The following is a 20025-nucleotide window of genomic DNA, read 5'->3' as shown; positions in this document are numbered from 1 at the left end:
TAATCTGGATATATTGGGTCTTATTTCCCTAAAGCGATCTTCCTTTCTCTAAAGCATTTAGTCTGTTTTGTAAACCTTTATCTATTTACTCTTGGTTCGTATGAGTTAGGTATATTTCTTTCAATTCGATTTCCTGTGAAGTGTAATCTGTGATTTGTTGTCAAGTGTGTCGAGGTGGTTGCGACTCATAGCAACCCTTTATAGGGTTTCCAAGGAGTGGTAGGTGGGTTTGAACTGCTGACCTTGAGCTTCAAACCAACCTTGTGGTCCAGTGCATTATCCCACAGCGCCACACCAGGACTCCTTAATCTGTGATAACCTCACATGGCTGTTATGAGTGCTATTACATCAGACAATCCCAGGCAGCATAGCAAAGTAGTTCTGAAGACAAATCACTTGGATTGAGATCAGGACTGTACTGCTTTCAAGCTGTGTGACCTTGAGCAAGTTACTTTACCTCTTTTGCCTCAGTTTCTCCATATATTAAATGAGGACAATGCTTTATAGAGCTGTTGTGAGGATTCAGTAAGCTGTAAAGCATTTCGAGCAGAGTGCACATAGTAAACACTCAGTGCAGCTTTGTGTTTGGTATTACACTCTGCTCTTCCAAGAGAAATGGTTAAGAATGGATACCTGCCACCTTGGTGTTCCTTAGCCTTGGCTTTCAGTCATCTTTCCTTGAGCCCATCCCTGATTGCACTCCTCTTTCTGTCTTGATAGCTTGACTGTAGTAGATTCGGATGGCGCTACTAACTCTACCACTGCAAGCCTGACAGTGAACAAAGCTGTGGATTACCCCCCCGTGGCCAATGCAGGTCCCAACCAAGTGATCACCCTGCCTCAAAACTCCATCACACTCTTTGGGAACCAGAGCACTGATGATCATGGAATCAGCAGCTATGAGTGGTCACTCAGCCCAAGCAGCAAAGGAAAAGTGGTAGAGATGCAGGTAGGAGGGAGTAGAGATGATCTTTTCTTGCCCAGGGGAGCTTGAGTTGCTGGACTGGCTTATTTCTGTTCCATGTTAACTCTTAAAGTCAGATTTGGATTAAAAAGCAATTTGAGTTAAACAAACAAAATAACCTAACCACAAAGCTGGATTTAGTCCACCAACTGCCAGTTTTCACCTCCTCTTCTAGGGGAAGTTAATAAACTGGAAGTTTGTCCTAAATTATTTATTTTGTTCCTTCTGATACTCAAGATTCTGTGAGTCTAGATTTGGACGTACGTTAAAGCCCACATCTCACCTGGCTTTAGTTGTAAATACTGTGTTAGGCTTTGCTGCTGCTACAGAGTCTATACTAACAGGGAACACCAGAATGTTATAAAGTAGCTTCAGTTACAGCCATATATTCTTGAGAATTTGTTAAACACTGTGTTTTAAATGGTGTTATTTCCATACATGTTCATGATGTCCTTTTCTGGGTGGGGCCACAGAGACTGATCATGGTTGTTTCTGCATATTTTCCCATACTCCCCTCCCTTGTGAGGACTATGGCTTTGTTTGAAACAGCTACTGTGTCAGGGAAGGATATTCCCTTGAAGGGAGGAACTTTTAGCAAGCTATCCGACTCAGCATTCACAAATTATGCTGAACTCTGAGAGGTTTTAGCCCCAGTACTGAGTTAGGTTTGGAAAACTGGCTAAATCTGTGTGATGTTCAGGCTCTGGGAGTCTGATTTCCCACTTGTCTGTATTTATCCACAAAGGGTGTTAGAACACCAACCCTGCAGCTCTCTGCAATGCAAGAAGGAGACTACACTTATCAGCTCACAGTGACTGACACAATAGGACAGCAGGCCACGGCTCGAGTGACTGTTATTGTCCAGCCTGGTAAGTTCCCACTTGTGGTAAAGGCCCTTCTATTGAGTGGTTCCTCTAACTTTAGGAGAGAGGAGAGCTTGGATTCTCAGAAGCAAAAGGCACCAATCCAGGAAAGCCTGAGAAGCTTCTTGTCCATTTTCCTTTTGTTTTTTTCTTAGCTAGAGAGAAAAAGAGTATGTATTTTACAGCGTACACTTGTACCCTTGCCCTTGACTAGTTATTAGACCTTCAAGTGGACCTAAGAGCTTGAGTCTCTGTCACCCCAAATCTGTGTTGTCAACAGTGCATTTCCTCAATGCCTTCTTTATCACTTTGAGCTCCTATAGCATTGTATTTCTTATTTAGCATGGCATTATACCTTCATTATGCTGTCTTGTATCCTCCAGCAGTTTTGTATGTTTCAGCCTTGCATTCTTCACTGTGAGTGCCCTGACTGAATCCAGAGCTCCCTTGACAGTCTGTGGACTGGGAGGCAGAACTCCCATGACTTCCAGGATGTGTGTCCCAATTGATTTCTTTCCTTTTCCAACTGAACTGGCTGCTTTTGACCTCCACGTCTCTGTCTTCTAGAAAACAACAAGCCTCCTCAGGCAGATGCAGGCCCAGATAAAGAGCTGACCCTTCCTGTGGACAGCACCACTCTGGATGGCAGCAAAAGTTCAGATGACCAGAGAATTATTTCCTATCTCTGGGAAAAAACACAGTGAGTGTTGGCACCAAACCCATATGCAAAGGCTCCAAACCCTTGAAGTGCAAGGTCTCACTGGTTTTCAAGAGGTAACTTGGTTTTTACTAGCTTTTCCAGAGGGTGACTGAGAGAGAAATGTTTACAATCCCAAACTTCAATCCTAATAAAATGATATTGTAGTTATTTTTTATAAGAAAAAAAAATGCTTCTCACCAGCTAGCCCCCAGGTAATAGTGTGTGATCATGGTGCTTTCCCAGGTACAATTCATCAGCTGAAATGCATAGTTTAATTACACTTGAGAGACAGGATGGAAAGGGTAATGGAGCAGAAAAGTACTGTTGCTCAAAATTAACTGGGTCAGGCTGGCAGGGGGGATGGGGCAGAGCAGCTATTAAGGGGAACTGAAAATTCATCTACAAAATGAAAGCATTAATCTGTTACTGCTTCCTTGAAGACACCATTTACCAATTAAGTTAGCCAGAAGTCAAAGGCAGCAACCAAGACAGGACTAATTAAACTGGAATTGCCTAATTGGACCATTCCTGGTTCTCACAGTTTCTTTAAGCTCCTTTGAACCATAGCAAATGGAACTCAGATTTTATGCAGGATCTCACAGGAGGCAAAGGAATTTCTTAGGAAGATGTCAAAGCATTCTTGTCTCCATAGGTAGCAATGGTAGGACAGACTCTTCTTTTATTAAATTAATTAGCCTCGGGCATTTATGTATTTGATAGGTGGGAAAGGGCTGTAGTTTAACTACAGAAACCACTTGATTGGTGATTTCTGGAATTCGATTCCCAAAATTATTTCCCTTAGTTCTTGTTTCTGTCTTTTAGAGAGCCTCATCTTCCTCAGCCCAGCATGTTTTAATTATAACTGTTTGTTGAAGATCTGGCTGGTAAACCTTTCAGTTGAGTTTTATTCATGTTTAGAGCAGAGACTATGCTTAGCATAGCTTCTTGAAGGAGGAATTAGTTTCATAATGGGTTACTGGGGTCAGGAATTACAAGTTTAAAAAGCAAAGCAAACATCTAGATGTTTATAGATTTCTCTGGTTGTCCTGTATTTTTAAGGAACACTCTAGAGCATTTTGATCGTGGGCAGCGTGTTCTCACACAGCTTACTGCTGCTGCAGGCTGCTGTATGCGGCCAAAGAGGAAGAAGGAAGGAAGGTGGTGGTGGTCCTGGTCCTCTGTGGGTCCAACCCAGGAGTTGGAGGGAACCTTCCATAGATAGCTTCAGAGAAGAAGATTCTTTTGTCCTGAGAGTTTTCCGCATCCTTGGCCCATTTCCTTTCCTTGACTTCCCATCAGGAGGCATTTTGGCATGTGATTAAGATACGCGTTTTTGCTTTTTTGTCTGTGAGAGCTGACCCATCTACTGAGCCAGAAGTGCTTTTTCAGAAACATCACCTTGAAATCATTCTTTTGATCAGAGACCTGTGCAGAGCACTTTCTTTCCTTACAAACTGGAAGAAAGAAAGTGAATGTTCCAGGAGCTCATGTAAAAGGAAAGACTAGATCTGCGTGAAAACTGGTGACTGGAATTTTCTGGTCAGCAGGTAGCCCGTATTTTGGGGCCAAACGATACTTTGTTCAAATGGAATATTTTTAAACATGTCCTTTCAAGGTCTGGGAAACAATAGTTCATGTCCTAGCTGAGGCAATAATTGTCTCTTCCCACTGAGTCAGGGCCCAGAGAGCAGCAGACAGGTACAGTTCCACCGTCTGATTTCTCTTTGTCCAGGGGACCTGATGGTGTGCAGCTTGAGAATGCTAACAGCAGTGTCGCCACTGTGACCGGGCTGCAGGTTGGAGCCTATGTGTTCACCTTGACTGTCAAAGATGAGAGGAACCTGCAGAGCCAGAGCTCCGTGAATGTCATTGTCAGAGAAGGTACCTCCAGATTGGAGAGCTGAGGAATTGGTCATGTGTTGTTTGGCTGCAGAGGTGGATTAGACACAACAAGGGGTGGGGAAGAAGCTTAGGAGATTGAGGGTAGCTACTAAACTGCTTTTCTAAAATAAACTTTAACTGAAGAACTGTAAGGGCTCCCTCACCCCTCCCGCCCTCGCTTCCTTCCTTTTTGTTCCTCACCCCTTTTTAAAAAAAGTGAATGGGTCAAAAATTAAGGGTTTTTTCCTATGCATTTTAATTTTTGCCCTTGTACTGCTAAGACCTGGGTGTTTCTGCAATTTTCCTGCTAGCTACAGTGACACCTGCTGTCAGACTGTAGAATGACTGTGCTGCTCTGCAGTTTCCCATGTAGTCCTGTGAGCCTGCAAACCAGTTATGGCCTTGGGAGATAGGATCCAGAGCTGGTCGAAGGAAAACTCATCAGCTATGTACTGTCCTTTAGCTGTAACATACTGAGCACTAACCTAGTAAGCAAGCAAACTTCAAGATGGACCCCAGAGAAGAGTGGTCTCTTTTCATTTTTCTTTTTAAAAATACTAAGAAAGGAATGCAGTCCTAGTGTGACAATGTAGGATAAGCACTGGACTTCTAACTGCAAGGTCAGCAGTTCAAACCCACCAGCCGCTCCTCAGAAACCCTATACAGTTCACTATGATTCAGAACTGACTCGAGGGTACTTAATAACCACCATAGCAAAGAAGAAATATAAAAGGTCTTCAGAAAGTAACATTTTAAAACCATACATCAAAAGGGATTTTTTTGTTACTGCTGAATGAAAGCCGAGCTCCCTTTGGGCTTTTGTTTCTCATCTTTCGTTATTTACCACCAAAGCAGAGAAAGGGTTCCTTTCCGAGAGGCTGTTCCCCCTGGTGTGCATGTTGGGAGAGCATTTCTCTGGGTAGCCCTGGGACTCTAGGGCCTGTCAAGTTTGAAGCTTTGAATTTGCCTGTTGGTTGCTGGTGTGGATAGGCATACCAGACAGTGCTTCATTTAAGATGTGTTTGATGTTCACTTTAATTTCCCTGTCAGCATCATCAAGAAGTATTCCTTTTCAGATAATTGCATTCTCTGGATGATTTTTCTCTTTGGTTAGAAATGAACAAACCCCCAACAGCCAAGATAACTGGGAGTGTGGTGATTACCTTGCCCACAAGCACAGTAGAGCTGGACGGTTCCAAGTCTTCAGACGACAAAGGAATAGTCAGCTACCTCTGGACTCGAGATGAGGGGAGCCCAGCAGCAGGGGTAAGTGTGCCAGGGGAGGCGAGGGTGAGCCTACTGTTCCGGAATGTTCTTTTACCAAGTGGTCCGTTGCAGTGAACCTGCCTTGCTCTTTGGGAACCAAGGACTTGCTCAGACCTGTTCTGCAAGCTAGTGTGGCACAAGATGTGCATCTCTTCTCTGATCCTACAAGCTGTCCTGGCTGCAGGGCCTGTCAGAGTGGAAACTGCCCAGAGCTGAAGCAGTTTAGCACAGGGTCCTTGTTATTACAGAAGCAGTGACTTGGCATGTGTTTTGTTCTGCAACATTGTCATGTTGTTCAACCCCATAGGAGGTGTTAAACCACTCTGACCACCACCCTGTCCTCTTTCTGTCCAACCTGGTTGAGGGAACCTACACATTTCACCTGAAAGTGACTGATGCAAAGGGTGAGAGTGACTCAGACCGGACCACTGTGGAGGTGAAGCCTGGTGAGTTCCCTCAGGGATGGCATGGGTCAGCCCCTTCCCCAGCCAGACCTGGCCAGGTGGCATGTCCAGCTTTGAAAAAAACCTAGAAACCCCAAGCTGAAGATCCTTAACCCAAACCCAAACTCATTGCCGTCAAGTTGATTCCGGTTCATAGTGACCACTGTCTATCCCAGCAATAACTCTCGTACTCACACAGGAATACAGAATTCTTCCAGATTGTCTCCGATGGACAGACTGAAACTTAGAGAGGGGCAGGGCTCTCTTAGTGTTACACAGCGGTTGGGTCAGAGTCAGGCCTTTGTCTCTCATTCAGCACACTCTCCCTATATGTGCCTGAGGAGAGACGGCTGCGACTGTGTTGGGAATTTGAGCACAGGAATAGCGCAAGTCATGATGTCTCATCAGCACCCAGATGCAGAAAACAATTTCTTTTTATAAGTTAAGCCTGAGGCTTTAGCTGACAGCCTAGGGAAGGTAAAATAATTGGTGCCCTTTACATTTTTCAGATTTTCAGAAATAAAATTTTCTTCTTAAATAGAACCATGTTTTTGTTTTGCTTTGAGGTTAATTTGGTGAGAGGAAGGTACTGTATGTGGGGTGGGGTGGAGATTTATAAATTGCTAAGCATCTGATCAGATCATTTTAACTTTAAACTTACTCTTTATTATCTGGGCCAAACCCCTTTCTGATGTCTCAGATGAAAAGAGATATTGGGAGATCTTCCAATCCTTGTCCTATGTCTGGGAAGAACAGCATCAAAGATACTGAAAGTCTATTCTGTATTTACAGTCATATCATGTTGTAGTTGTTGTTAAGTGTCATGGAGTCAGTTCCGACTCATAGCGACTCTATATAGGGTTTCTGAGGAGCAGCTGGTGAGTTTGAACTGTTCAAACCAACCTTATGTTTGGACCTATAACACCACACCAGTACTTCACAATCCATAGATAATCTATAAATTATGCAAACTGTACACCAGAACAGGCAAATTATGCATATCTATGTATGTGAATACGGTATTCTGAACAATCAAGGTGTAGCTTCTAAATGGAGAAACGTCTTTGGGACAAAGTCAAAAGTAAAACACAATAGCATCACAGCTCTACAGTTGTCAAAAATGGCAGCAGTGATGTTGCTCTAAACAAATCCTTATTTCTTGGCTGCCTGGGTTTTCTCTGTGTTTACTGCAGGGGACGGGTCCAATCACATTATTGATAAAACTGCCCAATATTGCTCTAAAAGGCAAAGACAAGCCAACTACATATAGCAAGGCCTTGGAAAATGAAGACTGCATGCTACCCACCACTTGGGTAGCAAAGCCAATTGGGCAGGGATTTTTAAACAAGCATTAAAGTATTTCTGTCTTCCCTACTCCCCTCACTAGCCCACTGTTGCTTCATTTTCCCCTGCACATGCATGGTAACTCTCAGGAGAATGTAGAGACCAGGAATGCTTTAGATGCTGTACAAGCCAGCCCCAGATCGAATTCTTAGAATTCACTTTTTTTTTTTTCATTTGAAGGAGTTCAGTTGCATTTCTGAATGGTCCCGCCTCTTCCTGTATGGAAGCAAATGCATAGAGGCAGGTCTGTGTTACCTCTCCTACTTCTAAAGCCTTGACTGATCCACATGCTTTCCAGATCCCAGGAAAAGCAACCTGGTGGAGATCATCTTGGATATCAGCGTCAGTCAGCTAACTGAGAGGCTGAAGGGGATGTTCATTCGCCAGATTGGGGTTCTTCTTGGGGTGCTGGATTCCGACATCATTGTGCAAAAGATTCAGCCGTACACGGAGCAGAGGTAGCTGGGCAATGAATGGGGGATGCAGAGGAAAGACCAGGACCTCCCTGGGTTTCTTGATGGTAGTTTGAATAGATCCAGAAGGGTGGGCTCTCAGACTAGGAACCACTCTCATGAAGTCCCTTCCTTTAATAAATTAGACACTGCACTAGAGTACTGGGGGTACAAACCAGAGAAGGGCGGTCAAGTAGACACAGAACAGCAGTACAGGGTGAATTTGACATATGTATGGCATCATGGAGACACAGAAGCAAAAACAATGAATTCTTGCTGGAGGGTGGGGTGCAGGATCATCCACAGATTTTCCAGAAGAAGCAAGAGTTGCACTGGCAGGTACAGGAGGAGAAGAGGGAAACTGGAGCCGGGAGCAACATGAGCTCTGACTCTGGTATGTTAGTGCAGGGATTCCTCCTCCTTGAGAAGTTCAGACATGTGGAAAGTAAGTCTGACTGCAGAGATACGTGGACTGGCATATGCAAGCACCTAAGTTAGTATGTTTTATAAGTGTGAAGTTTTTGTTTTTAAAGCAAGGAAATTCTATAATCAGACTTTTTTTGTTGTTGGTTTTTGAAAGACTGGTAGTGAGGAGACTAGACTCAGGTAGGAAGAGATCAAAGACAGTCAGGAAGGTTTGAACTAATCCAGTGGAGGGTGATAAAGACCTGAATTAGGGAGTGTCAGAGATGGCAGAAGAGAGGAAATGAAAAGAAATTTCAGAGGTGAAGTCAACAGAACTTGGTGACCTTTTGGGAATGAAGGTGAATGAGGCATCAGATATGAGGCTTTTGGTTGTAGTGACTGGACAGATGATGAATGACATTTACTAAGATTGGTGGTGGTGGTTATGTGCCGTGGAGTTGGTTCCAACTCATAGCGACCCTGTACAGGGTTTCTGAAACTGTAAATCTTTACGGGAGCAGAAAGCTTCATCTTTCACCCTCAGAATACAAAAAAGAGCCAGTTTGAGGGTAAGGTAATTAGTTTAGTTTGACCATTGAATTTGGAACTAGCAGCAAGTGTAGGCTGGGGATGAGGATGGTAGAAAATGCCAGAGATAGAAGGTCACCAGTCTCAGGCAGGAGTCAGGCCATGAGGATGATGAGTCGCACTGGGGGCATCCAGAGCGGGAGGTCAGAGCTCTGGAGGGCACCACTGTTTCCAGAGTAGGAGAAGCAGCAAAGGAAGCTGAGAAACAGCCATCAGAAAGGAAAGAGGCCTCTCAAGCAAGAGTGGTCTGGAGAAGTTAAGAAGTAGGGTGCTGGTTGAAGGATTTAGATGCTACAGGAGGGGTGAGGTTGTGAGAGCATTCAACAGGCCTTTGGGTTTTCTGATTAGTTGTAAATTATCCAAACCTTAATGTGACATGAGACCATTGTTGTCAAAATGTAACATTCTGTGATGGTTACAGGGCGAGTTGGGGTTGGGGGCAGGAAAAAAAAAAAAGTGAATAGAGGTAAATATTGTTAAAGGAAAAAACTTTAGTGTGAGCATTTTTCTTAGATTTTGGGAGCAGAGGGTAAAATGCATGGTTTGAAGATACAGAGATGGTAAAAATAACACTTCTTTGAGGAAATTTTATGGGACTAGGATCAAAAAATACTTTGTAAAGATAGGAAATCATTGAGCATCTTTATAGACTGAGGGGAAGGTGCTGACACAAAGGAGGTGCTGGAGACTGGGGATGGGTAATAAATAGAGGTCTTTTGTGAGCAGGAGCAGGACCATCACTTTCTCTGGGGAAAGGACTGAAGGGTGGGAGATGGCTAACTATAGGTGAGTTTAGAGGTTGTTGTTGTTAGGTGCTATAGCGACCATATGCACAGCAGAACAAAACTGCCCAATCCTGGGCCAGCCTCACTACTGTTGCCATGCTTGAGTCCATCAATGCTGCCACTTGGCCAATCCATCTTGTTGGGGGTCTTCCTCTTTTTCTCTGACCCTCCACCTTACCAAACATGATACCGTTCTCCGGCAACTGGTCACTCCTGACAATATGTCCAAAGTATGAGAGACGAAGTTTGGCCATCTTGGCCTCCAAGGAGCACTCTGGCTGCACTTCTTCCGAAACAGATCTATTGGTTCTTTTGACAGCCCATGGCACTTTCAATATTCTCCTCCAACACCATAACTCAAAAGCATCAATTCTTCTACCGTCTTCTTTATTCATTGTCCAGCTTTCGCATGCATATGAGGTTATTGAAAATACCACGGCTTGTGTCAGGCGCACCTTAGTCCTCAAGCTGATATCTTTGCTCTTCAACACTTTAAAAAGGTCTTGTGCAGCAGACTTGCCCAGTGCAGTATATCATTTGATCTCTTGACTGCTGCTTCCGTGAGTGTTGATAGTTGATCCAAGAAGAATGAAGTCTTTGACAATGTCAGTCTTTTCTCTGTTGATAAGAATGTTGTTTATTGGTCTAATGGTGAGGATTTTTGTTTTCTTTACATTGAGATGTAATCCATACCGAAGGCTGTGCTCTTTGATCTTTACCAGTAAATGTTTCAAGTCCTCTTCACTTTCAGCAAGCAAGGTTGTATTGTCTGCATATCACAGGTTGTTAATGAGTCTTCCTCCAATTCTGATGCCATGTTTTTCTTCATAGAACCCAGCTTCTTGTATTATTTGCTCAGTATACAGGTTGAATAGTATGGTGAAAGAATACAACCCTGTTGCACACCTTTCTTAATTTTAAACCATTCAGTGTTCCCATGTTGTGTTTGAACAAACTGCCTCTTGGTCCATGTACAACAGATTCCTCATGAGCACAATTAAGTGTTCTTGAATACTCATACTTCGCAAGGTTGTCCATAGCTTGTCCTGATCCGCACAATCAAAAGCCTTTGCATAGTCAATAAAGTACAGGTAAACATATTTCTGATATTCTCTGCTTTCAGCCAAGATCCATCGGACATCAGACATCCCTCGTTCCACGTCCTCTTCTGAATCCGGCTTGAACCTCTGGAAGTTCTCTGTCAGTGTATGCTTGCAGCCATTTCTGTATTACTTTTAGTAAAGCTTCACTTGCATGAGATATCAAAGAGATTGTCCGATGATTTCCACATTCCGTAGGGTCACCTCTCTTTGGAATGGGCACAAATATGGATCTCTTCCAATCAGTAGGCCAGATAGTTGTCTTCCAAATTTCTTGGCAGAGATGAGTGAGTGCCTCCTGTGCCACCTCACGTTCCTGAAAGATTTCAATTTTTATTCCATCAATTCCTGGTGCCTTGTTCTTTGCCAATTCCTTCAATGCACCTTGGACTCCTTCCTTCAGTATCATTGGCTCTTGATCATATGCTACCTCTTGAAACAGTTGAACATTAACCATTTCCTTTTGGTACAGTGTCTCTGTGTATTCCTTCCATCTTCTCTTGATGCTTTCTGTATCATTCAATAATAGCCCAGAGAATCCTTCAATAACGAAAGTTGAGGCTTGAATTTTTTCTGCATTTCCCCCAGCTTGAGAAATGCTGAGTGTGTTCTTACTTTTTGGTTTTCTGATTCCAGATCTTGGCACATTTTGTTGTAATATTTGGCTTTACCTTCTCGAGCTGATCTTTGAAATTTTCTGTTCATCTCTTGTACCTTGTTTAGAGGTAGTGAGGATGAAAATTTTGAGAGTGTTGGAAACAATGTTATGTGTTTTCTCTTGAAACTGGAGATTGGGCCATCTACTTTAAGGAGATGTAGATGAGGTGGGAAGCTGAGGAAAGTGATCAAGTTTGGGAGCTCATTCCAGGAAAGGATGGTGGCTTTGAGCAAAGTTGGTGTCTCTGCCTAGGTCAGAAAAATCCCAGCTCTAGCTACACTTCAAATCCCCTGGGGAGCTTTTATGGTCACACCACTGGCTGAGCATCTCCCCTGAGAATATCATTCAGTTGATCTGGAGTGGGGCCTGGATCTGGCATGCATTCCAAGCTATGCTTAGCAGGCTGGGTGTTAGGAATGGGAAAGTGGCTGCTTGGGTTGATCTAAGTTGCTGGAATTGGCTGGGTAGAAGCAGCAGAAAGACAATCAGCAAGAGTGTTGGTAAAAGCATTGTTGCAGGGTTTGGCCAGAGACTTCTCATTGCTGCCCATGGGGGATGCAGAAGAGAGAAGCATCAGTTAGGACTCTGGGTTTCTGGCTTGGATAGTAATTTAGTTGAAGACTACAGGAGGAGAATAAGATCCAAGGAGATAGGATATTACAGTGGGCACGAGCATAGGTCTATATCAGACCGACCTGGCTTCTGAGCCCTCCCTCTAGTGTTACTTAGCCTCTCTTAATCAGCTTTAGCTCCTGTAAAGTTGCTAGTGCCTGCTTTACAGGATTGCTGTTGAAGATTAAACAAGATATTTGTATAGTCCCTAACTCGTAGTGTTCAATGAATGGTCATAGTTTTGAGTTTACTGTGAAGCTGTAGAAGATCTCCGGTGGATATTGTAGCAAGTATCTTCAAATGTAGATTTGGTTACTCAGGAAGAGAGGAGGAAAAGAAAAGGAGGCCACTCATGGGGAGAGAAGATAAAGGTTGGGGTTTATAGACAGAAATGGAAACTGTAACCATGCATTAAGTCACAGGGGGGTAAAGTTTTGTTGCTTAATTCAAACTCACTGCAGCAAGCTTTTAGTGAGACTATGAAGTGTTCCCAAACGTTCATGTCATGTCATGTCACATAGAAAATGGAACTATTGATATTATACTTTGGAATAAATACACTAGACTATTTGTACTGGAGGTCCAGGGCCTCAGGCAGATCCAGGTCCAACCCTCTACCCTGAAGGTTGAAGAGAAACAATATCTCACATACAGTGTGAGCCATGGATTGGAAAGGCTTATTTATGAGACTAACATGGAGCTTCAGTAGCAGTCTATCAAAATTGAGGTTAAGGCATAGGGAACAGAATTCGTGCTACCCAGACATGAGTTCAACCCAACCTGTCTTGGACAGAAATGGACAGTCAGAAAGCGATCAGATTTTGGACATGGAATAACGTAATTTCCCACCAACCACACAGTTGTGTAGGGTCTTTCTTGTCATAGTAACAGTCACTGTGGCTATGGTTTGCCCTATGGATAATGTTTTACAAAGCATTGTGGTTTATCTCGGGAATAAGTAACCCAGGCACTCCCATCCTAGCTGTAGAAAGGCTGACAGTAGGAATCTAGCTGTAACCAAATTCCCATTTTTCTTGTCTTTCTTCCAGTTTCCCATTTGGTGTGGGCCTCTTGTAAGCCAGGACAACTTAAGGGCATTTTTAAAAGCCTAGGCTTTGGAGTCAGATATATCAGGGTTGGGGTATGGCTCTGCCATAAATTAACTGTGTAACCTTGGGCAAGTTACTTAACCCCTCTGAGTCCCAGTGTAAACTGGGGATGATGCTGGTTAACACCCTTTTCACTGGCTTGTAGTGAGCGAATGCATATAGTCATTAGTATAGCGAGTGGGGCAGCAGAAGGTGCTCAGGGAGTGGTAGCTGCTGCTATCTGTGCTGGTGATTGTTGACTGTTTCAGCTCATTCACAATGTTGTATGTCTCTGCAGCACCAAGATGGTATTTTTTGTTCAGAATGAGCCTCCCCATCAGATCTTCAAAGGCCGTGAGGTGGCATCGCTGCTCAAGAGTGAGTTGCGGAAGCAAAAGGCAGACTTTCTGATATTTGGAGCCCTGGAAATCAATACTGTCAGTGAGTAACTCAAGTGGGGTGGGAGCAGGAGCCCTCAGTGCCCTCATCCTACCTTTGGGCCCTGTCGTCTCCTCTGGGAACGTAGAAATGCCCCCATTCCTCCATCGTCATGAAAAGTCCTGGCTGATCCAGGTCCCTGGGCCCCTGAGATAGCAGTCTGGGAGCTGTGCACTTGACTGGGAGGAAGTTCCATCTTTATTTTCACAAATTTCTAGCTGGATTGTATTTTATTCCCCTCCACTATGTAGGTAGGCAACACAGTACAGTACTTTGAGGCAGTAGAACTTGTGACTTTGAGGCAGTAGAAATCAAAGATAATTTCATCTCACATTATATGGCAAAATAGCATTTTTATTCACCACTACTTTAAAATGATAAATTTCTGTATCTAATTCTAGATGTTCTCTTTTAATGCTTTAATAATGACATCTACTTGTCTATTATTATTTTATATCTTTGTGTTCTTAAATATTTAATAGAATTGCCATTTGTTTTAATACTATGTATTTATTTTTGCTATTAACTAGTTCTAAGAAGGAGGCCCACGAGTCCTAAAAGGTGAACAGCTGCTGACACAGAGAAAGCACATGTGAAGACAGACTGGAACTGTCTTTTTATGACTTTCATAATTGCTCCAGGATGGTTATTATGAGCTGCTCCCTGCCCAGGCTGTAACAGCTCTGGGATCAGGCCCCCATGACATTTTGCCACCGAGCATTGTGCTTTAATGTCTTCATGGGTACGGGGTGCCAGTTGTCCTTACTGACTCTGACTTTTTTCCCCTTTCCTTCTTCCCTCAGCTTGTCAGTTGAACTGCTCTGACCATGGCCACTGTGATTCATTCACCAAACGCTGTATCTGTGACCCTTTTTGGATGGAGAATTTCATTAAGGTGCAGCTGAGGGATGGAGACAGCAACTGTGGTGAGTCTTCTGCTTGGCACCATACCAGCCGACTTGGCACTGAATGTGCTTCTGTGCTGAGTGGGTGGGTGTTGGTGTTTGCGAGGCAGATGAGCAGACAAGGAGAAGAACTTTGTGTATCTTCTGTTTGCAGAAGACTTTTACTTACTTCCTCCACACTTGCTCAAGGTTAGAGGCAAACTCTGAAGCAGTCATATAAGAAAAGCCAGGCTCGCATCAGACGAGCTGCAAATTGTAGCCTAAAATCAGATCAACTACAAGGCCTCCTGTCCTTTTTGAGTGCCTTCCTGCTGGTTCCTGTTCCCTCCATTGCTCTCTGTCCAGCCAGCACCACTGCCCCAGGAGCTCAGAGCATGCCTGGACCAGGAATTAGAAAATAGGGATAGTTTAAAGGTTCAGAACCTAGCTGCTTTCATCCCCAGGGTCTTGCCTTCCTTATGGAGCCCTAGGGGGATTCCTGTCTGCAGAGTGAAGTCACCTCCTGCCCAAGATGTGGGCAGCCCCAACCTACCTTCTAGCCTCTCTCTTCGCCATTTTGTTTTTCTTGGCAGAGTGGAGCGTGCTGTATGTTATCATCGCTTCCTTTCTCATTGTTGTTGCCATGGGAATCCTGTCTTGGACTGTGATCTGTTGTTGTAAGAGGTAAGATGGATTCTTCTTTGAAGTTCATTTGGCCTTCCAGTCACATATTCATTTAACAAATTAATGATTTAGTACCTTCCATGAGAGAGTAGGATAAGCACTGGACTGCTAACCACAAGGCCAGAAGTTCAAACCCACCAGCTGCTCCTCAGAAATTCTATCCAGGGTCGTTATGAATCGTAATTAATTGGAAGGCACTTAGCAACAATATCATGTAAAAGAACCGTTGCTAAGTCCTGTTTCTCTCCCTTTCCCCTTCCTGCTATGGAAGTGTGGCTCACCCATGTGCAGGCCTGCCTGAGGGCAGAAGCACACTCCCATCAGTGACATTGGCTGCCTCCACAGGGATTTGCAGCCTAGGAAAATTGGCCAGTGGGGAGATGAGTGTGAGGGAACTTAGAGAGTAGGGCTGTGTGGGAGTGTGGGCTAGGGGTCTGGGCCTGAACCATATGTCTGAAGTTTGTGTCCTTTAGTACCACCACCTTAACGCTGAGTTCTTCATTGCTCTGCCTTCCTTTCTAGTTGGATCTCAGTTGATACATGCTTTCATGATTAGATGGTCTGCATTTTTTCACTTGACTCTGTCAATCTAGTCTTTGTATATTTTTTGTACGTTTTTCATTATTAATAAGACGTATGATTTCTGTGTGTGCTGTAGGATGAGCACTGTGATAGCATTTTATAGATAATGTTTTTATTAAGAAGCTCCTGGAAGGCACAAATGGCTAAGTGCTCAACTACTAGCTGAAAGGTTAGCAGTGTGAACCCACCCTAAGTGCCTTGGAAGATAGGCCCGGGAATCTGCCTCTGAAAGTTCACAGCTTTGAAACCCCTATATAGCAGTCCTGCTCTGTACCCATGGGATACCCTTGAGACAACTAACACGAACAACAGTCTTTTATACTATGCAGGATAGCCCTCCCCATCTTTTAGACAAGGAAGCTTAGGTTCAGGAGAATGCTATTAAGTGTTCAACGGCACATAGTTAATAAGTGGCATTGCTGGAGTTCAACTTGCAATATAACTTCTTATAAAACTTAGAAAGTTAAAATAATTGTTAGAAATTTCCACCACCCTAAGAGAACCAATGTTAACAACTTAATGCTTTCCTCTTTTCCAGCCTCCAAACACAGGGTTTTCAGGTCTTTTTTTTAAAACTTCCATTTTTAACCAGTCAGTCCTTCATTACCTCTGTGGAACAGTGAGCCCATGCTAAGATGGTCTGTGTGCCTGGCCTTATTCCAGAATTGCTGGAGGGCAGGTGAGGAACAAATCACAGTTTCATTTACCCTAAGCAGCTACCCCTCAAGACAGGCTCCGACACACCTGTCTGGCTCTGTCGGCCAGTGGTTGGCTACCCAGACTTCGCACCCAGCCTCTTCCTGAGCAGCACTGGGTTTGTATTTTTCAGGCAAAAAGGAAAACCCAGGAGGAAAAGCAAGTACAAGATCCTGGATGCCACTGACCAGGAAAGCCTGGAGCTGAAGCCAACCTCCCGTGCAGGTAGTGGTCCTGGGAGCTACACGCGGGCTGTCTAGGTTTTTGCACTCTCTCTGTGCAGAGCCACTGTCACTCGTCCCTCCCTGACTGTGGTGATAACTGCTATTGGTGCTGGAGAAGCATTCCCTCTCCTCATGACGGCTGGGAGTCCAGTTTGCATTGAGCTGGCAGAAGCTGCACGTGGGACAAGCTCTGCTTCCTCACTTTGTTTATCACCTCAGGTCTGTTGCCTAGAGCTCAGCTTTCTCAGCTGTCCCCTGTAGTCAGGGATTGGGGACTTGGGTCTCTTTTGCCTGACAAGTCTGTCCTTTCTGGGAACACAACAAGGTGAGGAAGAACTGAGATCAAAGTCAGTGTCTCCCAGTTCACGTCTCTTTCCGCCAGTCTGCCTCTCCTGTCTGTCCTCCCCATCATTTGGCAGGTGCGCAGCCTCTGTCTCTTATAGATAGATGGCAGGCAGGCGGGCAGCTTTCCGGCTGGCTCCAGGTGCATTGGGTCACTGTCAGTTGCTTCACCCGCTGGAGAGTCTCCTACAGTCTTCAGTGGTGAAGCGAGAGAGATTGGGCAGGAGTGGGCCCATCTTCCCTGGCTGGGCTTGGTCACTTGGTGATAAGTTTCAGTTTCATCATGCATACCACAGGTCAGGTGTCGTGTCTGCTTAAGGGGGCTGCATGCTACATAAAGCTATTCCTAAACACTCTGCAAACAGAACTACTTCTGCATCAAGTAGTGATGGATGCCTTTCAGACTTAGAGTTTTGCATCAGGGAGAGGCTGTAGTGGGAGAGAGAGAATCTAAGATACAGGCTTTGCCCTTAGAGTTTTAACCTCATGAAAGAGGAGGACATGTCAGAAGAAATGAGCACCTATAGGCAGCTGGACTCTGCACCAAGGAGCTCTGTTAGCTAACACTGGGGTGAGGGTGGGCACTTGAACCAAGCTTCAGTAACCAGAGGAGTGAGAGCAGAACATTCTGCTTGGGAAACACTGGAATAAAGGCCTAGAGGCAAGATGTGCACAGCCTACTGTGCTGACCACCTTCTCCCACCTGTACATCTGCCCAAGACTTTCTGCTTCCAGCACAGTGAGAATATACGTTTTTCATCTGATAAACATGGCCTTTGTGATTATACATCAGTTTACTTCTCTGGGATCTTCCCCCTTGCTGATCCCTTATGAGCAATTTCTTAATGTTTCTCATCTTTGTTCAGAAAGCTCTTACCCTTCTCCTTCACCTCCTAGTTGTGTTCATCTTTCTCCTGAATGTCTGTATGAGCATTTCTCTCATTGCGTTATGTCTGTTTTGCATGTGTCTGTCCTCTTAGCACTTGGTGCAGTCTTGGAGGAACTGTTACTTACTCGTCTGTGACTATGGATTGAAACCACTGTGTGCCGGGCCCTATGCCTGGTTATGTTGTGATGAACTATGCTGAGTCTGCTCTTTGGTAGTTTGTATCAGACAGACATTACACAAGAACAATCCGTATACACAGTGTGACAAGGAAGGATCTTTGTCAGAGACCCCGACAGGAGTTAGCCAGATAAAGAGTCCAGGAAACAGTATTTCAGGCAAAGGAGCAAAATAGTGAAGGCCCAGCTACTGGAAGGAGCAGGGCTTTCAAGGAATCAGAAGGCAGCTGTATGCTGGACATAGTGAACAAAAGGGGTCAGTAGCATGAGACTGGATAGGCAAGCAGGGACTTGTGAAATCCTTCTGAGAACATTGGAAAGTCACTGTTTTTTTGAGGGGTGAAAGATGTGATTTGATTTACATTTGTAAAATACAGTAGTGGCTGCTGTTTGAAGGAATTGGAGGGGGCAGGAGTGGGTGAGAGGTAAAATAGAATGTTTTTATGATGGAGAGATGATGAAATAAGGAGAAGCAGATAGATTTAAGACACACTTAGGGGGATGACTTGATGAACTAAGTGGTATGTTGACAAAAGAGTGTGAGAAAACAGGAGGCATGAAGGTGATTCTCAGAGATGATATTTGATCATCTTTGTGGGTTGGGTGATGTCATTCCTAGGGAATTGTTGAAGATCAAGTATCTGGTTTAGGATAGTTATGAACTGGGTTAAAACTAGAGAACTAAGACCTAACTGGAAAGTTTTGAATGTCAGCCCAAGAAGTAAAATATTTATCCTGAAGGCCACATTTTGGAAGTGCTGCTTTAGGAAAATTAGTCTGGTACCACCATATAGTAGATTGAAGGGGAGAAATTGCAGGTCAGGGGACAGCAAGGGAATTTTTGCAGTAATCCAAGGAGAAAGTGATGGTGACTCAAAACAGTATGGTGTCAGCAGGATGTGAGGACAGGAAGGATAGACTGACATCAAACTGAGAGACAAGGATGAAAATGCTGTTCACAGAGTTGGAGCCATTGAGTGCAGTGATTGGGTAAGAGAAGATGAATTACACTGAGGGGTAAAATAAAGGTGGACCAAAGAGGTGCAGAGCTGAAGAGCCCAAGAAAGACCATCAGAGAGGAGGGAATCCTGAGGGAGAGTGTTCAATGTGTAATACTGCTGAAGCCCAAAGGTGGTTGATGTTGGCTCTGGAGAAGTCAGCCGCTAGAGGAGAAGGATGAGCTAAGTGGAAGTGCAGGTAGTGAGGAAATGGAGGCTGTAAATTAAGGAGATTCCTTTAAAGTTGAGCATTGGAAACTGGAGGAGAAGCAGGACTGGAGTTCAAGGGGACAGCAAGGTCAAGGGTTCACTTGGATAGGAGATTCATAAGCACAGATGCAACAGAGATGAAGGTAATGGGCGGCGGTGTGTGTGTGTGGGTCCCTGAGAAGGAGGAAATAGGAAGTAGGGTGGGAGACAGGAGCTATGGATCTAATTTCCCTTTTCTGAAGAGATGATGGTGAGGAGTGCTGAGGAGAAGTTGGAAGGAGGCCTGGTTTCAGCACAGCAGGCTTCTTAGTAAGAGATGGAGGGAAAGGTGAGCACAGGGTGAGGGTACAGACTGGCTGCATGTAGGTAACCAGAGCGAACACTGTGAGATGGGAAGAGGGTCAGCAGGGCCCTTCTTTGTCGCCAGTGCCTGACTGAGGGAGTAATGAGAATCCACTTGCATTTGGTGTGGCTCTGACCAGCAGAACCATTGGCTCTGATTATGGGCTCTGCCGATTTGCATATCCAGCCCAGAGCTGCCACTGGTAGGATGAGGAGAGAATGGGATACAAAACTGTATGTGAGGGAGAACAAACAAGATGGCGGATCGGGTGGACGTATAGCAGAGAGCTCCGCCAACAACAACACAGAATACCTGACCAAGCAGGCTCAGGGGATGGTCCCAGAACTCTGAACCACATATAAAGGAATACTTAGAAGGTTGGAATGCTCACAGCTGGGGGAATTTGTGGC

At 44.5% G+C, this 20025-nt stretch overlaps 1 protein-coding gene across 1 annotated transcript in view; it reads left to right on the top strand.

Moving 5' to 3' along the window:
* KIAA0319L (KIAA0319-like ortholog) overlaps positions 1-20025 on the top strand; it is a 200221-nt gene that overhangs the window by 171538 nt on the left and 8658 nt on the right. The window contains exons 10-20 of the mRNA XM_006867522.1: positions 721-949; positions 1710-1833; positions 2395-2527; positions 4260-4408; positions 5523-5674; positions 5982-6120; positions 7760-7919; positions 13448-13590; positions 14391-14513; positions 15065-15155; positions 16567-16658. Coding sequence (XP_006867584.1) covers positions 721-949; positions 1710-1833; positions 2395-2527; positions 4260-4408; positions 5523-5674; positions 5982-6120; positions 7760-7919; positions 13448-13590; positions 14391-14513; positions 15065-15155; positions 16567-16658 — 1535 coding nt within the window. The remainder of the gene's footprint in view (positions 1-720; positions 950-1709; positions 1834-2394; positions 2528-4259; positions 4409-5522; positions 5675-5981; positions 6121-7759; positions 7920-13447; positions 13591-14390; positions 14514-15064; positions 15156-16566; positions 16659-20025) is intronic.

The sequence above is a fragment of the Chrysochloris asiatica genome, unplaced genomic scaffold (genome assembly GCF_000296735.1).
Source record: "Chrysochloris asiatica unplaced genomic scaffold, ChrAsi1.0 scaffold00106, whole genome shotgun sequence".
NCBI lineage: Eukaryota > Metazoa > Chordata > Mammalia > Afrosoricida > Chrysochloridae > Chrysochloris > Chrysochloris asiatica.
Note: the sequence above shows the minus strand (reverse complement) of the source record. Positions and strands in the feature narration are given on the sequence as shown.